This window comes from Hibiscus syriacus, unplaced genomic scaffold, assembly GCF_006381635.1.
Source record: "Hibiscus syriacus cultivar Baekdansim isolate YM2019G1 unplaced genomic scaffold, ASM638163v2 tig00116939_pilon, whole genome shotgun sequence".
NCBI classification, from domain to species: Eukaryota; Viridiplantae; Streptophyta; class Magnoliopsida; order Malvales; family Malvaceae; genus Hibiscus; species Hibiscus syriacus.
Genome location: NW_024063477.1, coordinates 1,264,384 through 1,287,347, shown reverse-complemented (window position 1 = coordinate 1,287,347; position 22,964 = coordinate 1,264,384). Strand labels below are relative to the sequence as shown.

Sequence of the window (22,964 nt, the reverse complement as noted above, 5' to 3'; positions counted from 1 at the left end):
ATATTTATAGTGGAGCCAAAATTTATATTGAAATTCAAACTCAAACTCAAATTGAAATTTAAATTCAAACTCCAATTAAATATGAAATGAACATGAAATGCAGTGTTAAATTGAACATGGAAATTGTATAATTGATCCATAATGTTCAAGTAATATGCGTTATGAACCATCAAGCCGATAAAAGACAATACTAATTCAGTTCAAAGCTGAGTTGTGAGTTGATGGGGTTGTCACACTTATCACATGGGAATAAAGTACTCACATAGAAGAGAAGATGAGATAGATAGATTGTTATGCACATCCCATCTGAATGGAATATTTACTGTGTAAGTAACATGTTATACTGTGTTATATGTTTTAATATTTTAAATTGAAAATAGTGCATTATGTGCATTATACGAATCGAATGAAAATATACACACAAATCAAACCAAACATACATACACAATAAATTTATACATAACAATGTTCAAATAATGTACCCAAAACGAAATTAATCCGATGGAAAAGGGTTATTTCTAACGAAGTCCGGAACATTAGGCGTATTCCACAAATTTTCCAAATGCTCTCGTATGTAACTGCCTTTTTTCTGAGGATATATATAAATAATTTCTATTATCAAACTAATCAGGTGCAATTTTATTAACAATAAACTAAATTCGCATAAGCAGGAATAAATTTGTGTCATACCTAAAGCATTGTCCTCCGAATAGGAAGCATCAAAGGGATGTGGACATATGTAATTGTATGGCTATATAAAAACATAAATTGTTAATCAACCAATGTATGAACACTTGTTTAACTAGAAAACATATGGCATAAATGTAACTTACCAGATTATAAATCATTTTTTGCGCTGAATCATCGACTAACAGTGTATTAGGGCGTTAAAATTAGGATACGCGTTCCAAACATCATGAAGATCTTTACAGTAGGTAACGTTATCTTCTTTTTTGCACTTTCCTTGATCCTGTTTACAAACAGTCAAACATAAATATGTAGGAATCATAGACAAATAAAAGTCAGCAAAGTATAATGACATTCATCTTACCCAAATGAATATAAACTGATCATACAACAAAGGTAGTTTTTAAAGTACACGGTCGATATTATGCATGAGATTGTAATCAAGTTTGAATGTTAACATTTAATTGTATATTAACGATTTTGTCTATAGTAATTAAACTGCTTAACAGTTCTGACCTCATCTTGGAAGACCAAATGGTAACAACAAAATTTTCTAAACAAAAATGCATAAATTCATATGCTCTGTTCTCAAGATAACATTTACAACATGAAGAAAATGGGATTAAAGTTGTACGCTTATATGCTAAAATAATGGATACAAATGAACAAAATTAAAACCTTTTGGATTTCTTGAGAAGTAGGCAAGGACACCATTGACATCAAAAATTACAAGTTTTCTTACCGGCGGTGTTGCTGACATGATATACTTGTTTAGATTATCATCATCATCTTCATCTTCATCTTCATCGTCATCTTCATTGAGTGCTTGGTTGTTCACATCTGTTAAAAGAAAATCAAATACATTTTACAACGTGTAAATGTTTAGAAACATAAATAATTAATTATCTAATTCGTCACGCAATGTGGAGACTTCATTGCGCAATGATGCAATATCATCTCAAATTTCGCCACAAGGGAATCAATATACTCTCGAAAATTGACCATGTATTTTATCACTGTCTTAATTGTGTCATCTTCATGGCCAGTGGGGTCCATTTGCTCCTTCTCTTGTTTTAATCCAACGACATCCTTGACACGCTTCCAACCAAAATTTTCAAAAAATTGTATCCCACTCTAGTCATTAATAACATGTCAATCTTGCGGGTTAATCGAACAGAGGAGTCTTGCGAAAAATCAACTTCATGCTTCTACAACAGATGGGTGATGACACATCCATATGGTAGTTAAGTTAAAATCGATGCTTCCTTTATGACCATATATACAATTATCTTAAATATCAGTTTAGCAATGTTTGGAGCCATTTTGGATCTATACTTCGCTAACCACCAATAATCGCAGTCTCGAATCACTGAACAATTTCCCCTAGAAGGTCGAATAAACTAAGTGAGCATTTTGTGAAACACTCTCGACCCTACATCTAGGTGAATTGGGCTATTTCTATCAACACATTGGATTGTAGTATCTAAATCATTCTCATTCGAATCCCTTTTATTCTCGACACCTATACCAGAAGCAATAGTATCCGGATATATATATATATATATATATATCATTCCCCATGACATATGTATTAATTCCTATTATATTAGTCTTATTAGGCTCACACTGGAAGGAAGCATTGTTCTGTTCAACACCAGGAATTCAAGCCAACCCCAAGATGTAAATATGAATTTAAAACTAAAATCATATTTCTCATCGAACAAGAAACCCATGTCAATGACACGTTCGGGACGAATCTTCATTACTTTGAAACTCCTCTGCCATCTTTCTTTCTCCTCATCGGTTCTAAAGTTCTGAGTTTCGAACAACTTGATTTGTTCAGAAGAAGCGCTTGGTTGAGGAGAAGGTTATCGTTGAGAAGAGGTTGGTTGAGAAGAATATTTAGGGTTCCCACACCTCTGACATTTTAGAGCCATTTGGGTGTGGATGTTGTTACATTGGAACACAAACACATTAAGGAAAAAAAGAGTCTAATATGGAAATTAATCAAACCCTAATTTATGGAAAAATATTGATAAATTTACCTGTATGATCGTAACTGTTATGAACGCTGGTATTCATCGGAGTGGAAGAGTTCTCTTCTGTATTTAGGTTTAAGGTTGATTTAGGGTTTATATCGATTCTTTTAACATATAAACAATGAAGGAAAAACACGCGTAATTTAAAAAAAATCGATAAAATTTAAAAAGTGTCGATACAATATGTTTACATATTATATCATAAAACGATATATTTTTACCGGTTACATTGTAAATTTACCTATTACATTATAATTATTGGTTTTGATTTTTTTTTTGGATCGATACAATTTTAAATGTATCCACACTTTATGCGTGCACCTCGTTGGGCATTCATTCTAGACCAAAAGTATCGACACAAATTTAAAAAGTATTGATACATTATGTTGACCTAATTTCTCATAAAACTGATATATTTCTACCGGTTACATTGTTAATTTACCTATTACATTATAATTATCGGGTTCAATGTTTTTGGGATCGATACAATTTTAAATGTATCGACACTTTATATGTGCACCTCGTTGGCCATTCATTCTGGACCAAAAGTATCGACACAAATTTAAAAAAGTGTCGATTCATTATGTTGACATATTTTCTCATAAAACCGGTATATTTCTATTGGTTATATTGTAAATTTACTTATTACATTATAATTACCGGGTTTGATGTTTTTGGGATCGATACAATTTTAAATGTATCGACACTTTATGCATGCACCTCGTTGGGCATTCATTCTAGACCAAAAGTATCGACACAAATTTAAAAAGTTTCGATACATTATTTTGACATATTTTCTCATAAAATTGGTATATTTATACCGGTTACATTGTAAATTTACCTATTACATTATAATTATCGGGTTCGATATTTTTGGGATCGATACAATTTTAAATGTATCGACACTTTATGCGTACATCTCGTTGGGCATTCATTCTGGACCAAAAGTATCGACACAAATTTAAAAAGTGTCGCTACATTATATGGACCAATTTTCTAATTAAGAAAATATATTTCTACCGGTTACATTGTAAATTTACCTATTACATTATAATTATAGGTTTCGATGTTTTTAGGATCGATACAATTTTAAATGTATCAACACTTTATGCGTGCACTTCGTTGGGCATTCATTCGGGATAAAAAGTATCGACACAAATTTAAAAAGTGTTGATACATTATGTTAACCTATTTTCTAATTAAACCGGTATATTTCTACTGGTTATATTGTAAATTTACCTATTACATTGTAATTATCGGTTTCGATGTTTTCGGGATTGATACAATTTTAAATGTATCGACACTTTATGTGTGCATCTCGTTGGGCATTCATTATGGACCAAAAGTATCAACATAATTTTAAAAAGAATCGACACAATATGTTGACCTATTCTGTCATAAAACCGGTATATTCTTATCGGTTACATTGTAAATTTAACTATTACTTTATAATTATCGGTTTCGATGTTTTTGGGATCGATACAATTTAAAATTATCGATACATTATATTTACCTATTCTCTCATTAAACCGGTATATTTTACCTATTACTTTATAATAATCGGTTTCGATGTTTTGAGGATCGATACTTACAATAAATGTATTGACATTTTATGCATGCATCTAGTTTGGCAGTCATTCTAGACGAAAAATATCGATACAATTTATAAAAATATCGATACATTATGTTGACCTATTTTCTCATAAAATCAGTATATTTTTACCGGTTACATTGTAAATTTACCTATTACGTTATAATGTATCGATACTTATTATAAATGTATCGATACCTCAAGTTTGGAAACCATACTGGACAAAAATGTTGGAAACTTTGTGTTTATTGATTTTGTCATTAAAATGTCTATTTTTACCACTTACATTATAAATTTACCTATTACTTTAAAGCAATAAAAGTTGAATTTTGTAGTTATTGTACATACCTAAATATGTCCTACGAAATTAATGTTGTACCCACCCTTCAACTAACACATCCTATTGAAAGCACCACTGAAACATGTTGTTCGATGAACCTCTACTTACATCTCCATCAACTCCTGTTGGGACCACTGAACTTGCACAACCAAATTTTTGCCATATGGATCATACTGCATCAGACAATGTTAAGCCAACCGAGGAATGCCATGAACTACATATTGTTAATGAATCTGACATATTGGTTGGTCAGCTCTTCTCTTCACGTGATCAAGCTTGGTACTTTTACAAGTGATTCGCACGGGAACATGGTTTTAGTGCACGTTGGGGAACACCACGGCTTGATATGGAAGGGAATGTGAAGACACAAGAATTTTTTTGTTCCAAAGAAGGGTTTCGAGTATCCAAAGTCAATATTGTTGATTGTCAATGTGTTCATACGCCAGTCACAAGAATGGGATGCAAGGCTAAAGTCATAGTTACAGTAACAAATACAAAAGATCGATGGGTTGTAAGTAAGTCTTCTTAGAAACATAATCATGTATTGTGCACACCTGCTATGACACCATTTATGTTTTCTAATAGAGCTGTAAGTAAGGCTGATATCGATGATGCAACAACATTTAAAGAGGTCAGTGTTGGCACATCACAAGTAATGAACTATTTAATGCAACAGGCAGTGGGTTATCATAATGTTGGATTTACACATAAATACCTCTACAATGCACTTGAAAAAGGTAAAGCAAATGAAATCTTCAATGGGGATGTGAATACGCTTATTGCTTACTTTGATTATAAGAAACATGATGATCCCGGGTTTTTTATGACATACTCGGTAGACGAATCAGGGGAATTGCATAATCTTATTTGGTCGGACTCTACATCGAGATCAGATTACACATGCTTCGGTGATGTAATTGCGTTCGACACAACGTACAATATTCAAGACCATCAGACTTCCATATAGCATCAACTTCACGTTTTGAAGCAATTGGATTACACATATTTTCCCAGGTCTTTGATTCAAAGTAGGTGGACTAAGGATGCGAAAGCTTGTACACCCAGTTTTGTTGGCTTAAATGTGCCTCCAGAGGTAATACAAATGGCAAGGTTCGCTGCTCTACGTGCAACGTCAAGTCGGTTATGCTACATTGCATCAAAGACAAATGTTTTTTTCAAAACCGCAAGAGATGAGATGAAAAGATTAACAGTAGACTTTGAAAACTTGTTTGGTTTGAATGATTCATTCAACTGAAGGAGTGTAGTAAACAACGTTTGCGACCCTCAATGAAAACAACGCAAGTGAAAAAAGTACCAAAGAACAAGGTCGAGAAGAAAATTAGGCGATGTGGGTTCTGCAACGGTGAGGGACATAACAAACTAACATGTACTCAAGTCAAGCTCAGTTTGGAAACAAGCACACAACCTACATCAAGTGATTTTCTCGAAGATGGAATGGAATGACAATTCAGTCCCGCACATGATGACAATTATGTTAGTGACATTTGGAATAATGCAGACAACGATCTCCATATATCGTAAGTATCAACATGACTCCTACTATGTATAAGAAACATGTAAAACAACCTATTGCTAACTTTTCTCATCTCATACATAATTACATTCAGATATAAAATTATAAATTGTATATAAAATTTCCCTTACATTTACATCATCACGCCTTTCTATTATTCTTGTGTCTGATGGAAGCTTTTGTCATCTCCTCTCTCTGTTTATTTTGATTGTGGCTTACGAGATTGTTTAATATTCGCATACGATCCCATTCTTAAACAACCTATATTCAAATTGTCAGTACGTTAAGTATTGTATACCAAAACATTCACTCTACGACTTTTAACAATTTAACCGCAAACTAATTTTTCATTCCACTTACAAAATCACCAGTTGCCCCTCTAGAACCGATCGATTCCATCCGCATAATCACATAAATATTGCAATCATATCTGTTACAAAATTTGAATACTACACATGTCAATTATGAAACATCCATAAATTGAACTTTCTATTTATGATAATATCTCATACCCATTCAATTGCTCATTCATCTTATGCTCCACAAATTTTAATTATTTTAATGGGACCTTTAGACAACCACATGCTTCTACAAAAATGCGTTCCTGATTATATCTATCTAATATTGTCATATGCATTAAAAAATATCAAATTATGATATAAACAAATTATGCATTATAATTTACATAATTTCCTTTCATACATATCAATCTCTTAGCATCCTTCACTCTTTGTTTGGCCGCTGGAGATGAAAATAGACTATCATATATCGTTGCAGTAGATTCTACCATATCCAACACCAACAGATACCAATGGGAACCATTGTAGTTTATTGTGATCAGGATCTACAATAAATTCCACACCCAATTTGACAAAATTTAACATTATATATCCTAAAACATCATTTTCAATTCGTATGATGTCTTACATTATCACACTCTGTGAATTTCACATAGTCATCCAATATCGACCCCCAAAAGCTCACAACACCATCAACAGTTGCTAAGTCCTCCAATGCCTGTTGATTCATTTACGCGATAATTATTATTAATTTACCGTCTATAACACTACTTTTCAAAATTTATTAATTTAACTCACCACTAAGTGGTATGGAAGGTAGCCAATCTTCCAGCGTAACTTTTTGATTCATAACATAATGTCCAGCCGACCAAATCAATAACCTAACAAAATTAATTACACAATCAGAACATATTCACTAGGTTTTAACATTTTTTACTTTCTACTTACCGCACCGACAACTCATTCCATAGGCTTCAACGTTTCAACGTCGGATACAATAGCAAATTGATTTCCCATTACGATTACAACATATCTGTATGAAGCATTAGAATTAATATTTTGTCATGAAATATTTAAATATCACTCACAAAGCAATATATTTCACTTACGATGATTCTAACCCACTATTTCATAAATAATCACACTTTGTAGCTTCGTAATCACCAATTCCACTTGGAATTTTCTCTTTTTCAACCTATAATTTTGCATACAAATTTTTGTAACAACATAATAAAAATCAAGTTAAGTTTTCTTTTATTCAAGTTACCTTATGCTTCTTCTTCTTGGGTGCAGGACATTCTAAATCCAAATCTGCATCTATAACACTCTCCAGTGTATAAATTACATCCACATCATTCCTCCATCTTTTCTTCTTCATATTTTTTCAATTCATCATATTTTTCCTCTACATAACTCTTCATATCTTTTATTTCACCCTTCATTTTTCTCCTTCATCCAACTTTTTCTCAACCACTCCCTTCACCCCCGTAAGTTCGCCCCTCAAATCCACAACTTCCTTCACCACTCCATCAATTTTTCCACCCATCACCATCTCAACTTCATCCCTCAACTCCACAACTTCTTTCACCACTCCATCTATTTTTCCACCCACTTCCCCCTTAAGCCTCTCAATTGCCTCTTCGACTCTTGATTGTCTTTGCAAAATATCAAAAAGGAATTTTTTTTACATCCGCCAATTCAGACATCAAAATGTCGAATTTACTTTGTTTTCCCTCACCGTCATCCCCCTCACCTTCATCCTACCCTACTATCATCTCTTCTTCCTTCTCCACTGCATCCTCTACCTCATTGCCAATAACCTTCAAAATTAAATTACAATATTAATACATTATGTTGATTTTCTTAATATTATTTAATTACATTTATTACCCTTTCTTGCTTTATCGGTCTATCCAACTTCAACTTTGCCATCACTCTAACCACATCTTCCTTCTCCCATGCACAGAAGTGTGCCACTCTGATTCTTTCATATGCCAGCACACTATTAAGGTCCGACAAAAAATCGAACAGTGGAACATGTATTTATAATTAAATTTATCATTTTATATAATAACTATACTATTATTTTATATAAAAAACAATAATGTTCTTCAACTCATTTACCTCTAAGATTTCTATGCACCTTTTGAGGTATCTCTAGTGGCCCTTTTGAAAGTTAATTATTGATTCAGTCAATTTTGAATGGACATATTCAGCCCAATTGAATTCACCTTTCAAGCCTTCATTGCAAATCAACTTCATATTGTCCTTGATCGTTGATGTATCACCCGTTGAACAAAGAAAGATCCCGATAAGGTACAATAGAACTCGAGCCTTCAGGTCATCCCCCTCATAAGAACCACTTTTGATTTCCTTTTCAAGTTCAACATATGTCACATTGTGCTTCAAATCATATTTGGAGGCAAGTGCTTTCCAGTTACTAGTCTTACTGACTTCTACAATACTTTTCCTTTATTTTTTACCCCCAAGACGGCTGCAGCACATGGGACCCCCAGAGAAAATGAATAATCACCATATTTAACCATACATTGTTGCACATCGAATATCTCCACCAAGGATCAACACAATTCCCTCCGAATTTATCGATCCCTTACTCCTATAAAATATCCAAACCCCATTTCTTTCAGCACATTCAATTGCTCATTCTCCTTAAGGTGTTCAATTAATGAATTCACTCTTTTTATGTTGCACCTTATCGACACTTCCTACATGTTTTAAAAATATATAATGTTATTGTTCTTATATATCTTTTATCAAAGTGTTTATAAGTTTAATGAATATATTCTTTTCATGTTCTTTCCTCTAAACTTTTTATTCTTGTCTATCCATCTTTGACCGTGTCAAGTAAGGTTCCTTATCAGCATCAGTCATTGACTTCCATTTCTCCAACACATCATTTCTCACCTAAAATTAAGCATAAATGTTTCTTAATAATACATTAATGCTAAATAATACTCAATGTCAATTTCATTTTACATACCAATCTGATGTGATTGCTAACTTCATTCATCCTTTGGCATTCGGTCTTACTGTCAACATTTAAAATTTGTAATCAATTTAAAGTTCTTAAATGCTTTAATCCAATTATCATTTCAACAATAATAACAAAAATACATTATTACTTACTATAAGTATATATATCCACCCTTTGGATGCTTTCGACTCTCGGCCTCAATTTCAAAGTCATCTTCGCGATCAATAATTACAAGATCCATTGACTTCATTTTTCCTTCATATATCAGTTTACGCAATTCAAAATCAAATACTGGTTACATACAATTTATTCAATATGCAAATATCGATAAATACTCTTGTAATAAAACGGTTTCCTTCAAAAGAATTTGAATGGCCACTACTGTTGGAATTCCTAGAATCAAGGAACAATATCTTTTTTTTCATAATTCTAGGAGTTTGCCTTATGTAAATAGTCAACTAATCTAATTCCTTGATCATAGGAATTATTTCCTAACTTAGAGTAGTTATTCCTTATAAATTGTAATTTACGTTTAGAAAAATAAAGTAAGAATTTCATTTCTTCTCACATTTGTTCATGGCATCAGAGTTGTAAGACTTATTTGATTCTATTCTGTTCTTCCTCTAGAAATTGTTCTTGCATTGTTTTCTTCCTATGGAAGAACAACCAGAAAATCTTTTCGAATCTAAATCCTCAGCCCTTGTATCATCCAACACTTCATCCACTATAGAAAATACCTTCGATGTCCGCCTAACCAAATCTTAACTCGAAGCCCTACACAAGATACTTGAAACACCTACTGCTCATGGATCCTTTGCAATTCAATGTACTGCTTTTAATATTAGTTTGGATTCAACTAATCAATCCGCTTGGATCCTGGATTGAGGTGCGTCCTACCACATGAAAGGTAACTCATCCCTGTTCTATAGCTACATCCCCTGTCACAATCAATCTCGTATCCGAATAGCTGATGGTTCATACTCGCCTGTTGCTGGGACTGGGGTAGTTTATCTCATTGAAAAACTCTCTCTTGAAAAAGTCTTACATGTCCCAAGTTTATCCTGCAATTTACTGTCAGTTAGTAAACTAATTGAGGATAATACTGCTCTTGTTGAATTTTCTGCTCGTGGTTGTGTTATACAGGAACATAAATCGGGGAAGATGATTGGCACTGCTAAAATTGATGATGGACTCTATATATGGAATAAAGACAATAAGAAAGGAAGTTTGGCGATATCTGCTTCATATGAGGACACAATTATGCTGTGGCACCAAAGGCTAGGACACCCAAACTTCTTGTATATGAAGTATGTATTTCCACTGTTATTTCGAAATAAAAATCCAAATTCCCTAAAGTGTGAAATCTGCCAACTCTCAAAACATACTTGTGTTCCTTATACATTAAAACCTTACATCCAATCCAATCCAAACCTTTCTCTTTAATACACAGTGATCTATGGGGGGCTAGCCGAGTGAAAAATATTACAGGGGCTAGATGATTTATAACATTTATTGATGACCAAACTAGAGTTTGATGGGTTTATTTCCTCAAAGAAAAGACCGAAACACCCAAAGTATTCCAAAATTTTCATTCAATGATTAGAACCCAATTCAATTCCACCATACAAACACTCCGCACCGATAATGGAATAGAGTACTTCAACTCGATTTTAAGTCCGTACCTTGTAGAACAAGGCATCATACACCAAAGCTCCTATCCAGACACACCACAATAAAATGGAATTTTGAAAAGGAAAATTGACACCTATTAAATGTTGCTCGAGCCCTAATGTTTACCACAAATATCCCAAAATACCTATGGGGTGAGGCTGTTCTTACCACATGCTACCTAATCAACCGAATTCCATCCAAAGTCCTTAAATTTCAAACACCTCTAAATACCCTTAAAAAAGCTTTCCCTCTTTTCCATGTTCCTATCTTACCAATTAAATTATTCGGGTGTAAAGCCTTTGTCCATAACCATCAACCCAACCTATCTAAACTTGACTCTCATGCTCATACTCGTGTTTTTGTTGGCTACTCCCCTACGCAAAAAGGGTACAAATGTTACTCACCTACTTTGCATCGTACATTTGTTTCCCGAGATATAACCTTCTTTGAAACAAAACCATATTTTTTAGCAACTCATATTCAGGGGGAGATTCTCAATGAAGATGAGAACCTCAATACCTCCTTATTACTCCACCACCCAATCCTAATCTACCACAAAATTTTCATACAAATGACATCCTCATAGTTCCCTCACAGCAGCCCCCTAATGACATCCTCATAGTCCCCTCACAACAACCCCCTTCCCAATAGCACAATGATGATCCTAGTCTGTAGAAACAACATCTTTCTCCACAGCTTGCTCCTGAAACTCAACAACTCTGTGCTCCTGAACTCCGGGTAAGAGCCTATACTTCAAGAAAACAAATAACCGATATGTAGACATCGACACAGATGCTGATTGGGCAGGTTCGGTGAATGATAAAAGGTCTACAAGCGGTTACTGCAGTTACATGTGGGGTAACCTTATGACGTGGAGAAGTAAAAAACAATCTGTTATAGCCCATAGTAGTGTTGAAGCTGAATATCGAGTTGTGTCACATGGTATATGCGAGGGAATTTGGATACAACGACTAATGAGGGAATTAAAAATGCCTCAAACCAAACCTATGAAACCGTACTGTGACAATCAGGCAACAGTGAGCATAACATACAATCCGGTTCACCATGATCGTACCAAACATGTAGAAATATATCGCCATTTTATTAAAGAAAAGATCGAGTCAGGGGAAGTATGCATAGCCTACCTACCAACTAAACAACAAATTGCAGACTTGTTTACCAAGAGCCTAAACAAGAACATGTTTGAATATTTCACTAGCAAGCTAGGTTTGATGAACATCTATACACCAGCTTGAGGGTGAGTGTTGGAATTCCTAGAATCAAGGAACAATATCTTTTTTCTTAATTCTAGGAGTTTACCTTATGTAAATAGTCAACTAATCTAATTCTCTGATCTTAGGAATTATTTCCTAACTTAGAGTAGTTCTTCCTTATAAATTGTAATTTACGTTTAGAGCAATAAAGTAAGAATTTCATTTCTTCTCACATTTGTTCAACTACTATAAGTATCGTCACATTAATACAACCTACAATATCATTTTTACCTATAATATTATATACAAATATCGATATTTATTTTTCTACCTATAATATTATATAATCGGTCTCAAATCCTTCTTGGCTTCAAAATCCCTAAACTAAACCCAAAAACCCTAATCCCTATTTCCTTAAAACGAATAAGAATACTCTATACAACTTACAATATCATTTTCTACCTATAATATTTTATAAAAGTATCGATATTTATTATCTACCTAGAATATCACTTTCTACCTGTAATCGGTCCCAAATGCTTCTTTACTTCAAAAAACCCCAAACAACACATAAAACTAGGGGTGTGCAAAATTACCCGACCTGGTTAACCCGACCCGCCGACCCACCGATCCGGATCTAAAAAAACCGGGTAATTTTTTAAAAAATATTACCCGACCGGGTCGGGTACCCAGCCCGACATTTCCCGGGTCGGGCCCGGGTCACAAAATCTAGTTTTCCCGGGTATCCGGTTACCCGAGTACCCGGTTAGTTTTTATTTATTTTTTATTTTTTTACATATAATTATATAAAATATAATTAATTATTTATATTATGGATTATTATATTTTGAACTTTTAAATTTTATGTTCGAATATTAGAGTATGTAATTCGAAGTTTCGAACATTTAAATTTATGTATATATTTTTTTAAATTAATAATTTGAAAATAAAAAATTAAAAACCGGGTATCGGGTACCCTATTACCGTGTACCCGCAAAATCCGGGTACCCGATTACCGGGTACCCGTAACATCCGGGTCGGGACACGGGCCGAAAAATCGTCGACCCGAAAGTTCTGGATACCCGGAAATCGGGTACCCGGATTTGCACACCCCTACATAAAACCCCTATTTCAGATTACAATACTAATAAAAAACTAGGGTTTTGACAACATACTTTTTTATTCGACTATAGCAACAAACAAACAAACTTCGCTTTAAAAACGCCTTCTGAAATGCAACAACAATTACGCTTCGGTTTTCAAAGGAAATTTAGTTGTGCCTTTTATATTTTAACTGGATATGTTATTTATATTTAATCGATATAATTACCCAAGTCTCGATACTTTTATGTCAGATGTCGATACTTTCGATATGATATTTACCTATTTCTTTTAAAAGTATCGATAATTTATTACGCTTAGTTATTAAAGTATCGACACATTCAACATATCCGATAGCGCTTTACCGGTTTTGTCATAATGAAATCGGTTTTGTCATATTTTTACCTGTTATATTGTTATGGATCGACGCATATTTTATAAAGTATCAACACTTTATAGGCGTTATTACTTCTTTTCTTTTGAATTCCAAAAGTGTCGATACTTATTTCAATGGAATCGATACTTTCAACATATTCGATATCGCTTTACCATTTTAATCATAGTGAAACCAATTTTGTCATATTTTTACCTGTTATATTGTTATGGATCGATACATTTATATAAAGTATCAACACTTTATAGACGCTATTATTATTTTTCTTTTGAATTCCAAAAGTGTTGATACTTGTTTAAATGAAATCGAAACTTTCAACATATCTGGTAGTGTTTTACTGGTTTTGTCATAATGAAACCGTTTTTATCATATTTTTACCTGTTATATTGTTGTATATTGATACATTTTTATAAATCATCGATACTATTTAGGCGCTAGTACTATTTTTCTTTTTAAATTCCAAAAGTGTCGATACTTATTTAAATGGAATCGATACTTTCAATATATCTGGTAGCGCTTTACCGGTTTTGTCATAATGAAACCATTTTTATCATATTTTTACCTGTTATATTGTTGTGTATCGATATATTTTTATAAATTATCTATACTTTTTAGGCGCTAGTACTACTTTTCTTTTAAATTTCAAAAGTGTTAATACTTATTTCAATGTAATTAATACTTTCAACATATCCGGTAGCGCTTTATTGGTTTTGTCATATTGAACCCGATTTCTCATATTTTTATATGATATATTATATGTGTCGATACATTTTTTATTTGTATCGATAAGTACCGACAAGCTAAGTTTGCCGATTGCTAAATTTTTTAATATTTATTCATGATTTCCACCTACAACATTATTATTACTCAATATTTCCGATAGCGCTAAACCGACTTTGTTAAATATCTTATTATGTTTCCGGTAACGCAGTATATTAGCCATATATTAGTCCGCCTTTCCTGAGACAACCCCTAGGGAAACCTACATAAATAGTACCAAATGTTTAAGAAGCTTACATTTCTGTTACTAAATTTTTAAAACTTATAAATACAGTAATTAAAATTTTAAATTTATTATATTACGGTCACCATCGTCATCCGCATTAAAAATATATATAATACACGTTAATTTTTTTCCTTAATAAAATAATATATTTTAAACCCATTTTCCACGTAATTTAAAAATAAAATCATTCCTGAAAAATAGTATATTTTTTCCCTTACCGGTTTGTGAACAATCTAAAGCAAGTAAGCATCTTGAATAATGAGGCTTTCTCCTGGTCTTCGCTGTTTATCTCGATTGTTTTGCAGTTTTGGAAACAACGGAAAGATCTTGTCTTCTCTGATATTACCCAACCAACTGATGCACTCCTTCGTCGACACATCGTTTAGGCAAAACACTATGCCAACTATATGCCAAAGCCTTGTAAGCCTCGTACGATACAACAAACAACAGTTTTGTGAAGTAAACCCCCTGCTGGCTGGATGTTCTTGAATACAGATGGAGCTGTGTCCTTGTCTATGGGAAGAGGCTCTATTGGTGGTGCAATATGGGATTCAAATGGAGTTTGGATGGTTGGCTTCAGCAAAAACATAGGCATAAGCTCGGTCCTTCAAGCTAAGCTTTGGCGATATATACTGGACTCACTATTTCTCAATCTTCTGGTTTTACAAAAATTATTGTCCAATCGGACAGCACCCAGGCGATTAAAATATTGGATGATATAAATGCTATTCGGAGTCACATTTCCCTTGTTCGAGCAATTGCAGGTTTACGCATGTGTGCATGGGATTTGCGCTTCCAATGGGTTCCATGTTGCAGCAATTCTGTGGCTGACCGGCTTGCCAAGTTTGCCCCAGGATCTCACTTGGATCTCGTTCAGTATGCATCCCCTCCTCTTGGAATTATGGACCTTCTCGCAATTGATTCAATTGCTACCTCGACAGCTGCTGCTACACCAGCTTTAGACTAATGTTCTAGACACTCTTCCAATTCAAAAAAAAAAAAATTTAAACAAACAAAAAAAAAAACGAAAGGTGGTGACTGATTAAAATCCTTAGATCATTTAGGTAATATTAAAAATATTAAATTATATTAATTTCAACGTAGTTGACCAAAATAGTCGGATTTGTCTGATGCCATTTTCATCAAAATGAACTATATCTAAGGATGGGTATAGACTCTAATTACTAGATTTCAATTTGATTTTATAAGATTAAATTAAAAAAGTTTGAATTGGATCAAATCTTGTTAGGTTTAAATTTAGATCTTTAATTTATTATAATATTTCTATATTTTTTAATTAGATCTTTATTTTATCTAATAAAATATAAATATAATTTAACTTAGAAAACAAGTTCAAAACACTTTATTTATTAGTTTACCCTTTTGCAAATCATTTTTATACATTAATTTTTATGTTTTTTTTGTTATGTTTATCGGATTATATTTTTCTCTTAAGCAAAAACGAAATTAAAATCAAACATAAAAAAAATGTTACTTGCTTACGGATTTTTCCCCCCTAAAATTTTAAAGTTTATTGACGAAACACTGAAATCATTGTCATTTAGAAGTTTCAACTAATATCCATCCTTCCCCAGCTGGTTCTATAGGGGCTGACCCGCTTCCCCATAATTCTAAGTAAAAAAACAAACAACTTTTTACAGATTGAAATTATTAATTAATAAGCGATTAATGCTTTAAAATATAAAAAAATTTATCTTACAAGAAAATATTTAAGAGTCAAATATTTCAGAGTAAAAGAATGAAATCAAAATAATTATTTAATTAAACATTAAATAGTTTTTACTTCAAAATAAAATTTTAAAACTAAACTATTTAAAAAATAAGAAATAAAATGACCATATATCGAGAGGAATGAATACATATAAACATGCTTTCCAGCAGCCTAAAAAGTGAGATAATGACGTTTATGGTCGTCTTTGATCGTGACATGGGTTTAAGAGCGATTTTCCATTGGGTAAATCAGACCGAAAGTCCGCATGAAGCGATCAAAGGCACTTCTCTTCTTAACATTTTCGATTTTAATAGAAAATATTAAAAATTTAATATTTTAAATTATAAAAATATTTATCTTAAATTGTATTCAACTGAAAATATTAAAATATTTTAATATATTTAATTATATTTTTTTAATTTTCAATTAAACTGTCGTACGATAAAACTACATCAATTTTCTAAGGTAAGATTATATAGAAATATAAAAAGTAGTGTAATTGATTGTGTTTCTTATAAGTGGTTTAGTCGGTATTCTCTTAATATAAGTAATAATTGGATAATTCGATCATAACTTTTTAAAGCTATTTTGCTAATATATATTTATTTTAAATTAAACTATGATTTTCTAGAAGATTGTACCATATTGAATTACTCTTAGGAATTCTCAATTATTATATAACATAGGATATTCATGATTGAGTATCGAGTTTTTGCATGATATTTTTGTTCCTTCGTAACAGTTCTTTTTAACAGATTATTTTTATTTTAGATATAATACTAACGATTTATTAGAAAAAATATGTGTTTTGAAAATAAATATAAAATTTATTTTATATACTACTCGTTGCTTTTAAAACTAAAAACTTTTGGACTAGTACTCTATCACAAATCTTCTTTATTTGAATAAAACTTTGGACTGAATCTTCTTTAATTGATTTATCACACAAAAAAATGGATTTGAATCTTGTTTATTTTATTTCACAAACTTTTGAATTGATAAATGGGCAAACGCATGTCGATATTACTTAACCATAACAAACGCTTCTCAACTCTTCTGGCAATACAATAAACATAGAATAAAAAGTTATTTTCAATTAAGATGTAACAGAGATGGTTTAAGTGTTTAACATTCTTAATTAGAGATGAGACATCTTAATATTGTGGCTACACGACGCATGTTTCTTAACACCATGACTACATGGTAGAGGAAGTTAAGAATTTCTGAGAAATAATAGAAAAACACTCTTAAAAGATTCTAGTACTTAAGCGAAGGAAGAATAACTTCGATATTTGCGTGTATTAAAGGTGTTACAGTACTATGTACTAAGAGAGTTTTTCCTAGTACTTGTGCGAGAAGTAGTTATGCTACACTCTAAGTCTCATATCATCTAAAGTATATTTAGACTTATTTAAAATGCAAATAGTCTCATATTGTCTAATCTAAAATAAAGATATAGGACTAACCAGTAAGTTTGATCTAAAAAAGTCTTTATCCACTCAACCTACGAGTAGGCTTATTTACTATATGACTTAAACTTGAAAATTAAGAGAATAAAATCATATTTTTTTAATCAAAATACATACTTTTTTGTGTGGTATTAAGTTAAACGATCGATTCAAAACCTTAACTTGGTGAATCAATCTTTCTCATAAAAAACGTACATACCGCAAGCCTGAGAGCAACAATAACAAACTTTTCAACAAAGAACAATCTAAGAATTATATAGGATGTTTGTGGAGGAGATGAGAGGCAACATTGGTTGGGAGCATATCTATACTGATTTCTTTCGGTCGGAAGGTTGTCCGTGTTCACATCAATTGGTTGATGAGAAAAGTAAGGTTATGGAGGCCATATACAATTCTGATTTGGACAACCAACTTCAACCGATAGTTTTACGACAGATAGACGATTTAAAATGATAGATCCTATCCTCTGTCCAAAGAGAGGAAAAGAGAAAGAAAATGATGAATAATGAATTAAGCAAAGAGCGAAAGAGAGCTCATTTATTCAATTTTGTATGGTAGTTTATATATCGATCTTTAATGTGAATGCAAGGTCTACAATCATTATGATTATTTGTAGATTGATAAGTTGAATATACATTACTATTAGATAATAGATTTAATTTTTAATATTTCATATAAACTTGTTAGTGATTATGTCAAAAGATTATAACCACTCAAAAATTATAAAATTTCGAGATTTTTAAGATTCCAAGAAACTTCAATCAACAGAAAAGTTCCTACAGAGGCTTCGAGGAACTCAACATGATGTGAAACTCTACAAAAATAACATAAGAGGTGCAGTCTAATGTAACCTGGGAAAAAGGTAAAAAAAAATAAAAATAAAACATATATATTGTTAGATGATATCACATACTATGATGCAAGTGAAAGATGATATTAAATTAAAAGTATATTGTTATAAAATTTTATTAGATATATTATTATAGATAAACTAATAATAAAATTATATAATTTTTTTATTAATATTAGTTTTAAAAAACATTTTTAATTAAATTTGATACTACATTAATAAAACTAAGATAATTAGAATAAAATTTTAATAGTACGTATTTGTTTTGAAGTTAAATAATAAAGTACCTAAATTTTCAATACAATAAATAAAAATTATGAAGTAAATTATTTTGAGTCGCTGCATCGAGGGTGTCGGATGCCAAAATCGCAGCCCATCTATCTCCGACTAATCGGTGCCGTTTAACTAACAGCTTCAAGAAAGGCCAGTCGTTTCTTCCATCACCCATTTTCTGTCCGTGGACGAATTGAAAAATATAAGAATCCCTCCGCTAGATCCACACAAATCTTAATCCAACGGTTGCGAATCCAATCCGAAACTTATTTCTTCAATATACTATCATTTCTATGTTCTTTTCTTTTCCTTTCCTCTATTTCTCTTTTTATAAAAAGAAGAAGAAGAGGTTTTCTTCAACGGCCGACCGGTGCTGACGACCAGATCCGGTATGCTTCCCGTTCAATTTTTGGAATAAATTAAAAAAAAACATTTAATTCTATTACTTGTACCTTTTTCTCCTTTCCTTTTTTGCATTGATTTTAACGCCGATTTTTTTTTCTCTTCATAATTGTAAGGTTTGTTTTCGATAAATTCCTTCTATTTCCATGGCTGCTCCACCTGCTAGAGCTCGAGCCGATTACGACTACCTCATAAAGCTTCTTTTGATCGGCGATAGCGGTAACTTTCTATTTCTTTTTGTTTTTCTCTTGATATTGATTTGAAATTGGATCTACTCATCACGCCTACACTTTTTCGTGAGAAATGTTGGGTTATTTAACAGTATTTATTTATCTATTCTAATTTCCTAAATATGGAAAACCTTGGTGCGAGATTGTGATGTTCATTTCAAGATCTTTGCCTTAGATTAAGCTTGATTTAGGTCTACAGATGATCTTAATGCGATGTTGATTGGAGATTTTTTTTTGGGTACAGGAGTCTGTTTTAGTTCCTTACTAATGGTATTTGCTCTTGTATTTTAGCTTGTATTTGTTAATGTATTCCATCTTAATATGGCTTATCGTCATGGAAATTCTGTCTCGATTAGTGTTACTGATGCTGAATGTTTGAGTCGTCTGTGTTCGTTTGCATTAAGAAACTTTTTTCCAATTCATGTGATCGACTGCTATAAATTGTTATAATTGTCTGTAATTAGGGTTTATAGGTGATATTGTAGTGATTTTGAAAAGACTTTTTCTTGATATTCTCCACTTTGTTTGAATTTGAGTTCTTAATAACTCTATCTGCTTATACTATTTGAGTTGTTGGCAGGTGTGGGTAAGAGTTGCCTCCTTTTGCGTTTTTCAGATGGTTCATTTACTACAAGTTTTATCACTACAATTGGGTAGGGTTTTTTCCCCTTATTGCAATACTGTGGTCTTTATATTATTTTTACTTTTATAAGGGACATGTGGTTTAAAGGTTGCGTTTACTTTGGCAGAATTGACTTTAAGATAAGGACTATAGAGCTTGATGGAAAAAGGATCAAATTGCAAATTTGGGATACTGCTGGGCAAGAACGGTTTCGAACAATTACAACTGGTTAGTTTTTGGAATTTGGAGTTGCCACTGACTAGATACATGTCTAATCAGAATTATATATGATTGATAAAATAATTTTATTGAAATTGTAGATGTTTAGCCTTTCATATTTCTGAATTCTTGTTACTCAATGTTTAGATTAAAGGTATTTGCTATTAGTATTAGCTCTACTGGTGGTGAATAATTTATGTCTGAATAGTCTTTTATTTCACACCCCAAAACACAGTTGCTTGCTTGTTTCTTCTAATTTACTTATCATGACTTTTACCTTTATGGGGTACGTGCAGCGTTCACTTCTTTAGTAGTTCCAGATGTCTAATCTCTCTAATAAATTCGGATTTTATTTTCTTCAGTCTTGTATGGTGTACAGATGAATTATGTAACATTTTCATTTTGTGCAGCTTACTACCGTGGTGCCATGGGTATTTTACTCGTGTATGATGTGACTGATGAGTCATCTTTCAATAGTAAGTATTGAACTTTTTATCATTTAAAATTTGAAATTCATACGCTTTTTGTGATCTTGTCCATCTTTGAATCTTTAGAAATGTTTAATGTTCCCATCAAATTTTGCATGTTATTGAAAAATGCCCCTTATCTAGTGATTTAAAATTTTGTTCCTTCTCCATTATAATGTTTTATCAACTGTTCTAACATCCTTTTTTGGCATAGACATTAGAAATTGGATTCGTAATATTGAACAGCATGCTTCGGACAATGTCAACAAGATTCTGGTGGGCAACAAGGCTGACATGGATGAAAGCAAAAGGGTTTGTTTCTTCTTTCTCTTCCGTTTTCACGTGCGATTATGTTTATATGCTTTTTTGTTTACCTTTTCTTTTCCATATTGGCCTCGATTATTTTCTTGTCAAGTTGACCCTTAACTCATCTTTCAGGCTGTCCCTACCTCAAAGGGTCAAGCTCTTGCTGATGAATATGGCATCAAGTTCTTCGAGACTGTATGTAATTTTACATACATCGTTACTTTTCCGGTGTTTTGTTGTTTATTTCCTATATGCTCAAGAGCCACTATTTTGCAGAGTGCAAAAACAAACTTAAACGTGGAGGAGGTTTTCTTCTCAATAGCACGAGATATTAAGCAAAGACTTGCCGATAGTGACTCAAAGGCTGAGGTATGGTTTATTTTGCAAAAAGTTGTAGCTATGGATTATGCAAATCCATTTCTATTAATTCATACATTGTGTCGTTTTGATCATCTTGTCGATCCTCACTGCAGCCACAGACGATTAAGATCAACCAACCAGACCAAGCCGGAGGTGCTGCGGCGAATGCTCAAAAATCGGGATGCTGCGGGCAATGAACGAAACTTCGTCGAGGGTACATGTTCTTCTCTAGGGTGCTGTTTTGGTCCTTCAAAACTAATTTGTTACGACTATATTATTATTGCTTGTATTCTCCTGCCTATCATTATGTTATATCTGCAACTCTGGTGTGAAATGCTAGATCCATGCTATTTTACAAAAAAAATATTTATATTAAATTATTTTTTCCAGTTTTGGAAGAAATTGTCTGCCATCTCATTTTCTAAGTTCAAATTAAGAACTGCCCCTCGTAGAATAATTTAATCATCAAGAACACATAATTTGCTAATAACTTTGCATGAAAAAAGGTTTAAGATGCGTGAATGTATAAATATTTGTTTAATTTTATTATTTCAATATATTGATGTATATAAAAATTAAATTTACGATGATTGATTGTTAATTTGTTATAAAGCGACACCCATTTTTTTTAAATTGTTTCTTTATTAAGTTATATATAAATTTTAAATTGATTGGCTAATTATACATGGCCAACTATTTAAATATAATAAATATCAAACATAAAATTATTTTTTTAAACATTAGGTCTATCATGAATCGTACTTGAAAATTACTTGGTAAAATAAATTTAGTTTATCCTTATTGTTTGATATGGATTTTAATCAACTCAAGAGTTAACAAGAATTAATATTATATCAATTCATGAATTATACATGGATTAATAAATAATTCTCCATAGGATTAAAAGTGAATATTAAATTAAGGGTTCATTTGTTTCACTGAAAATATTTTTCAGAAAACATTTTTCGTAAAATGAATTACATCTAAAAAAATATTTTATGGTGTTTGGAAGATGTGTAAATCATTTTTCACTAGTTGATAAATTTTTTAGAAATTATTTATTGCAAATATAAAAATATAATAAATAATATTATTTATTATAAAAACTTAATATTATTATTTTAAAAATATTAGAATAATTTATTTAATACTATTTATGTCAA

The 22,964-nt window shown here is 32.0% G+C and overlaps 1 protein-coding gene across 3 annotated transcripts; it reads left to right on the top strand.

Moving 5' to 3' along the window:
* Positions 1-3,385: 3,385 nt before the first annotated feature.
* On the top strand, positions 3,386-22,178 carry LOC120188179 (ras-related protein RABE1c-like). Of its 3 annotated transcripts, none has more exons than XM_039191691.1 (10): positions 3,386-3,396; positions 5,723-5,726; positions 19,714-19,816; positions 20,408-20,480; positions 20,577-20,677; positions 21,079-21,144; positions 21,350-21,447; positions 21,574-21,636; positions 21,718-21,810; positions 21,915-22,178. In XM_039191691.1, the coding sequence occupies exons 3-10, from the start codon at positions 19,744-19,746 to the stop codon at positions 21,996-21,998; spliced, it is 651 nt and encodes a 216-aa protein (XP_039047622.1). In that variant the 5' UTR covers positions 3,386-3,396; positions 5,723-5,726; positions 19,714-19,743; the 3' UTR covers positions 21,999-22,178. The 3 variants fall into 3 exon arrangements, with proteins under 3 accessions (XP_039047622.1, XP_039047621.1, XP_039047620.1); XM_039191690.1 differs by lacking the exons at positions 3,386-3,396; positions 5,723-5,726 and adding exons at positions 18,251-18,263; positions 19,540-19,584; XM_039191689.1 differs by lacking the exons at positions 3,386-3,396; positions 5,723-5,726 and adding an exon at positions 19,450-19,584.
* The last annotated feature ends 786 nt before the right edge of the window (positions 22,179-22,964 follow it).

Bases quoted from the DNA above. Each gene is read 5' to 3' on its own strand.
- LOC120188179 (XM_039191691.1), top strand. From the start codon at position 19,744: ATGGCTGCTCCACCTGCTAGAGCTCGAGCCGATTACGACTACCTCATA. The intron at 20,481-20,576 runs GTAGGGTTTTTT...TTACTTTGGCAG, and splicing joins AGTTTTATCACTACAATTGG to AATTGACTTTAAGATAAGGA. The intron at 21,448-21,573 runs GTTTGTTTCTTC...CTCATCTTTCAG, and splicing joins ACATGGATGAAAGCAAAAGG to GCTGTCCCTACCTCAAAGGG.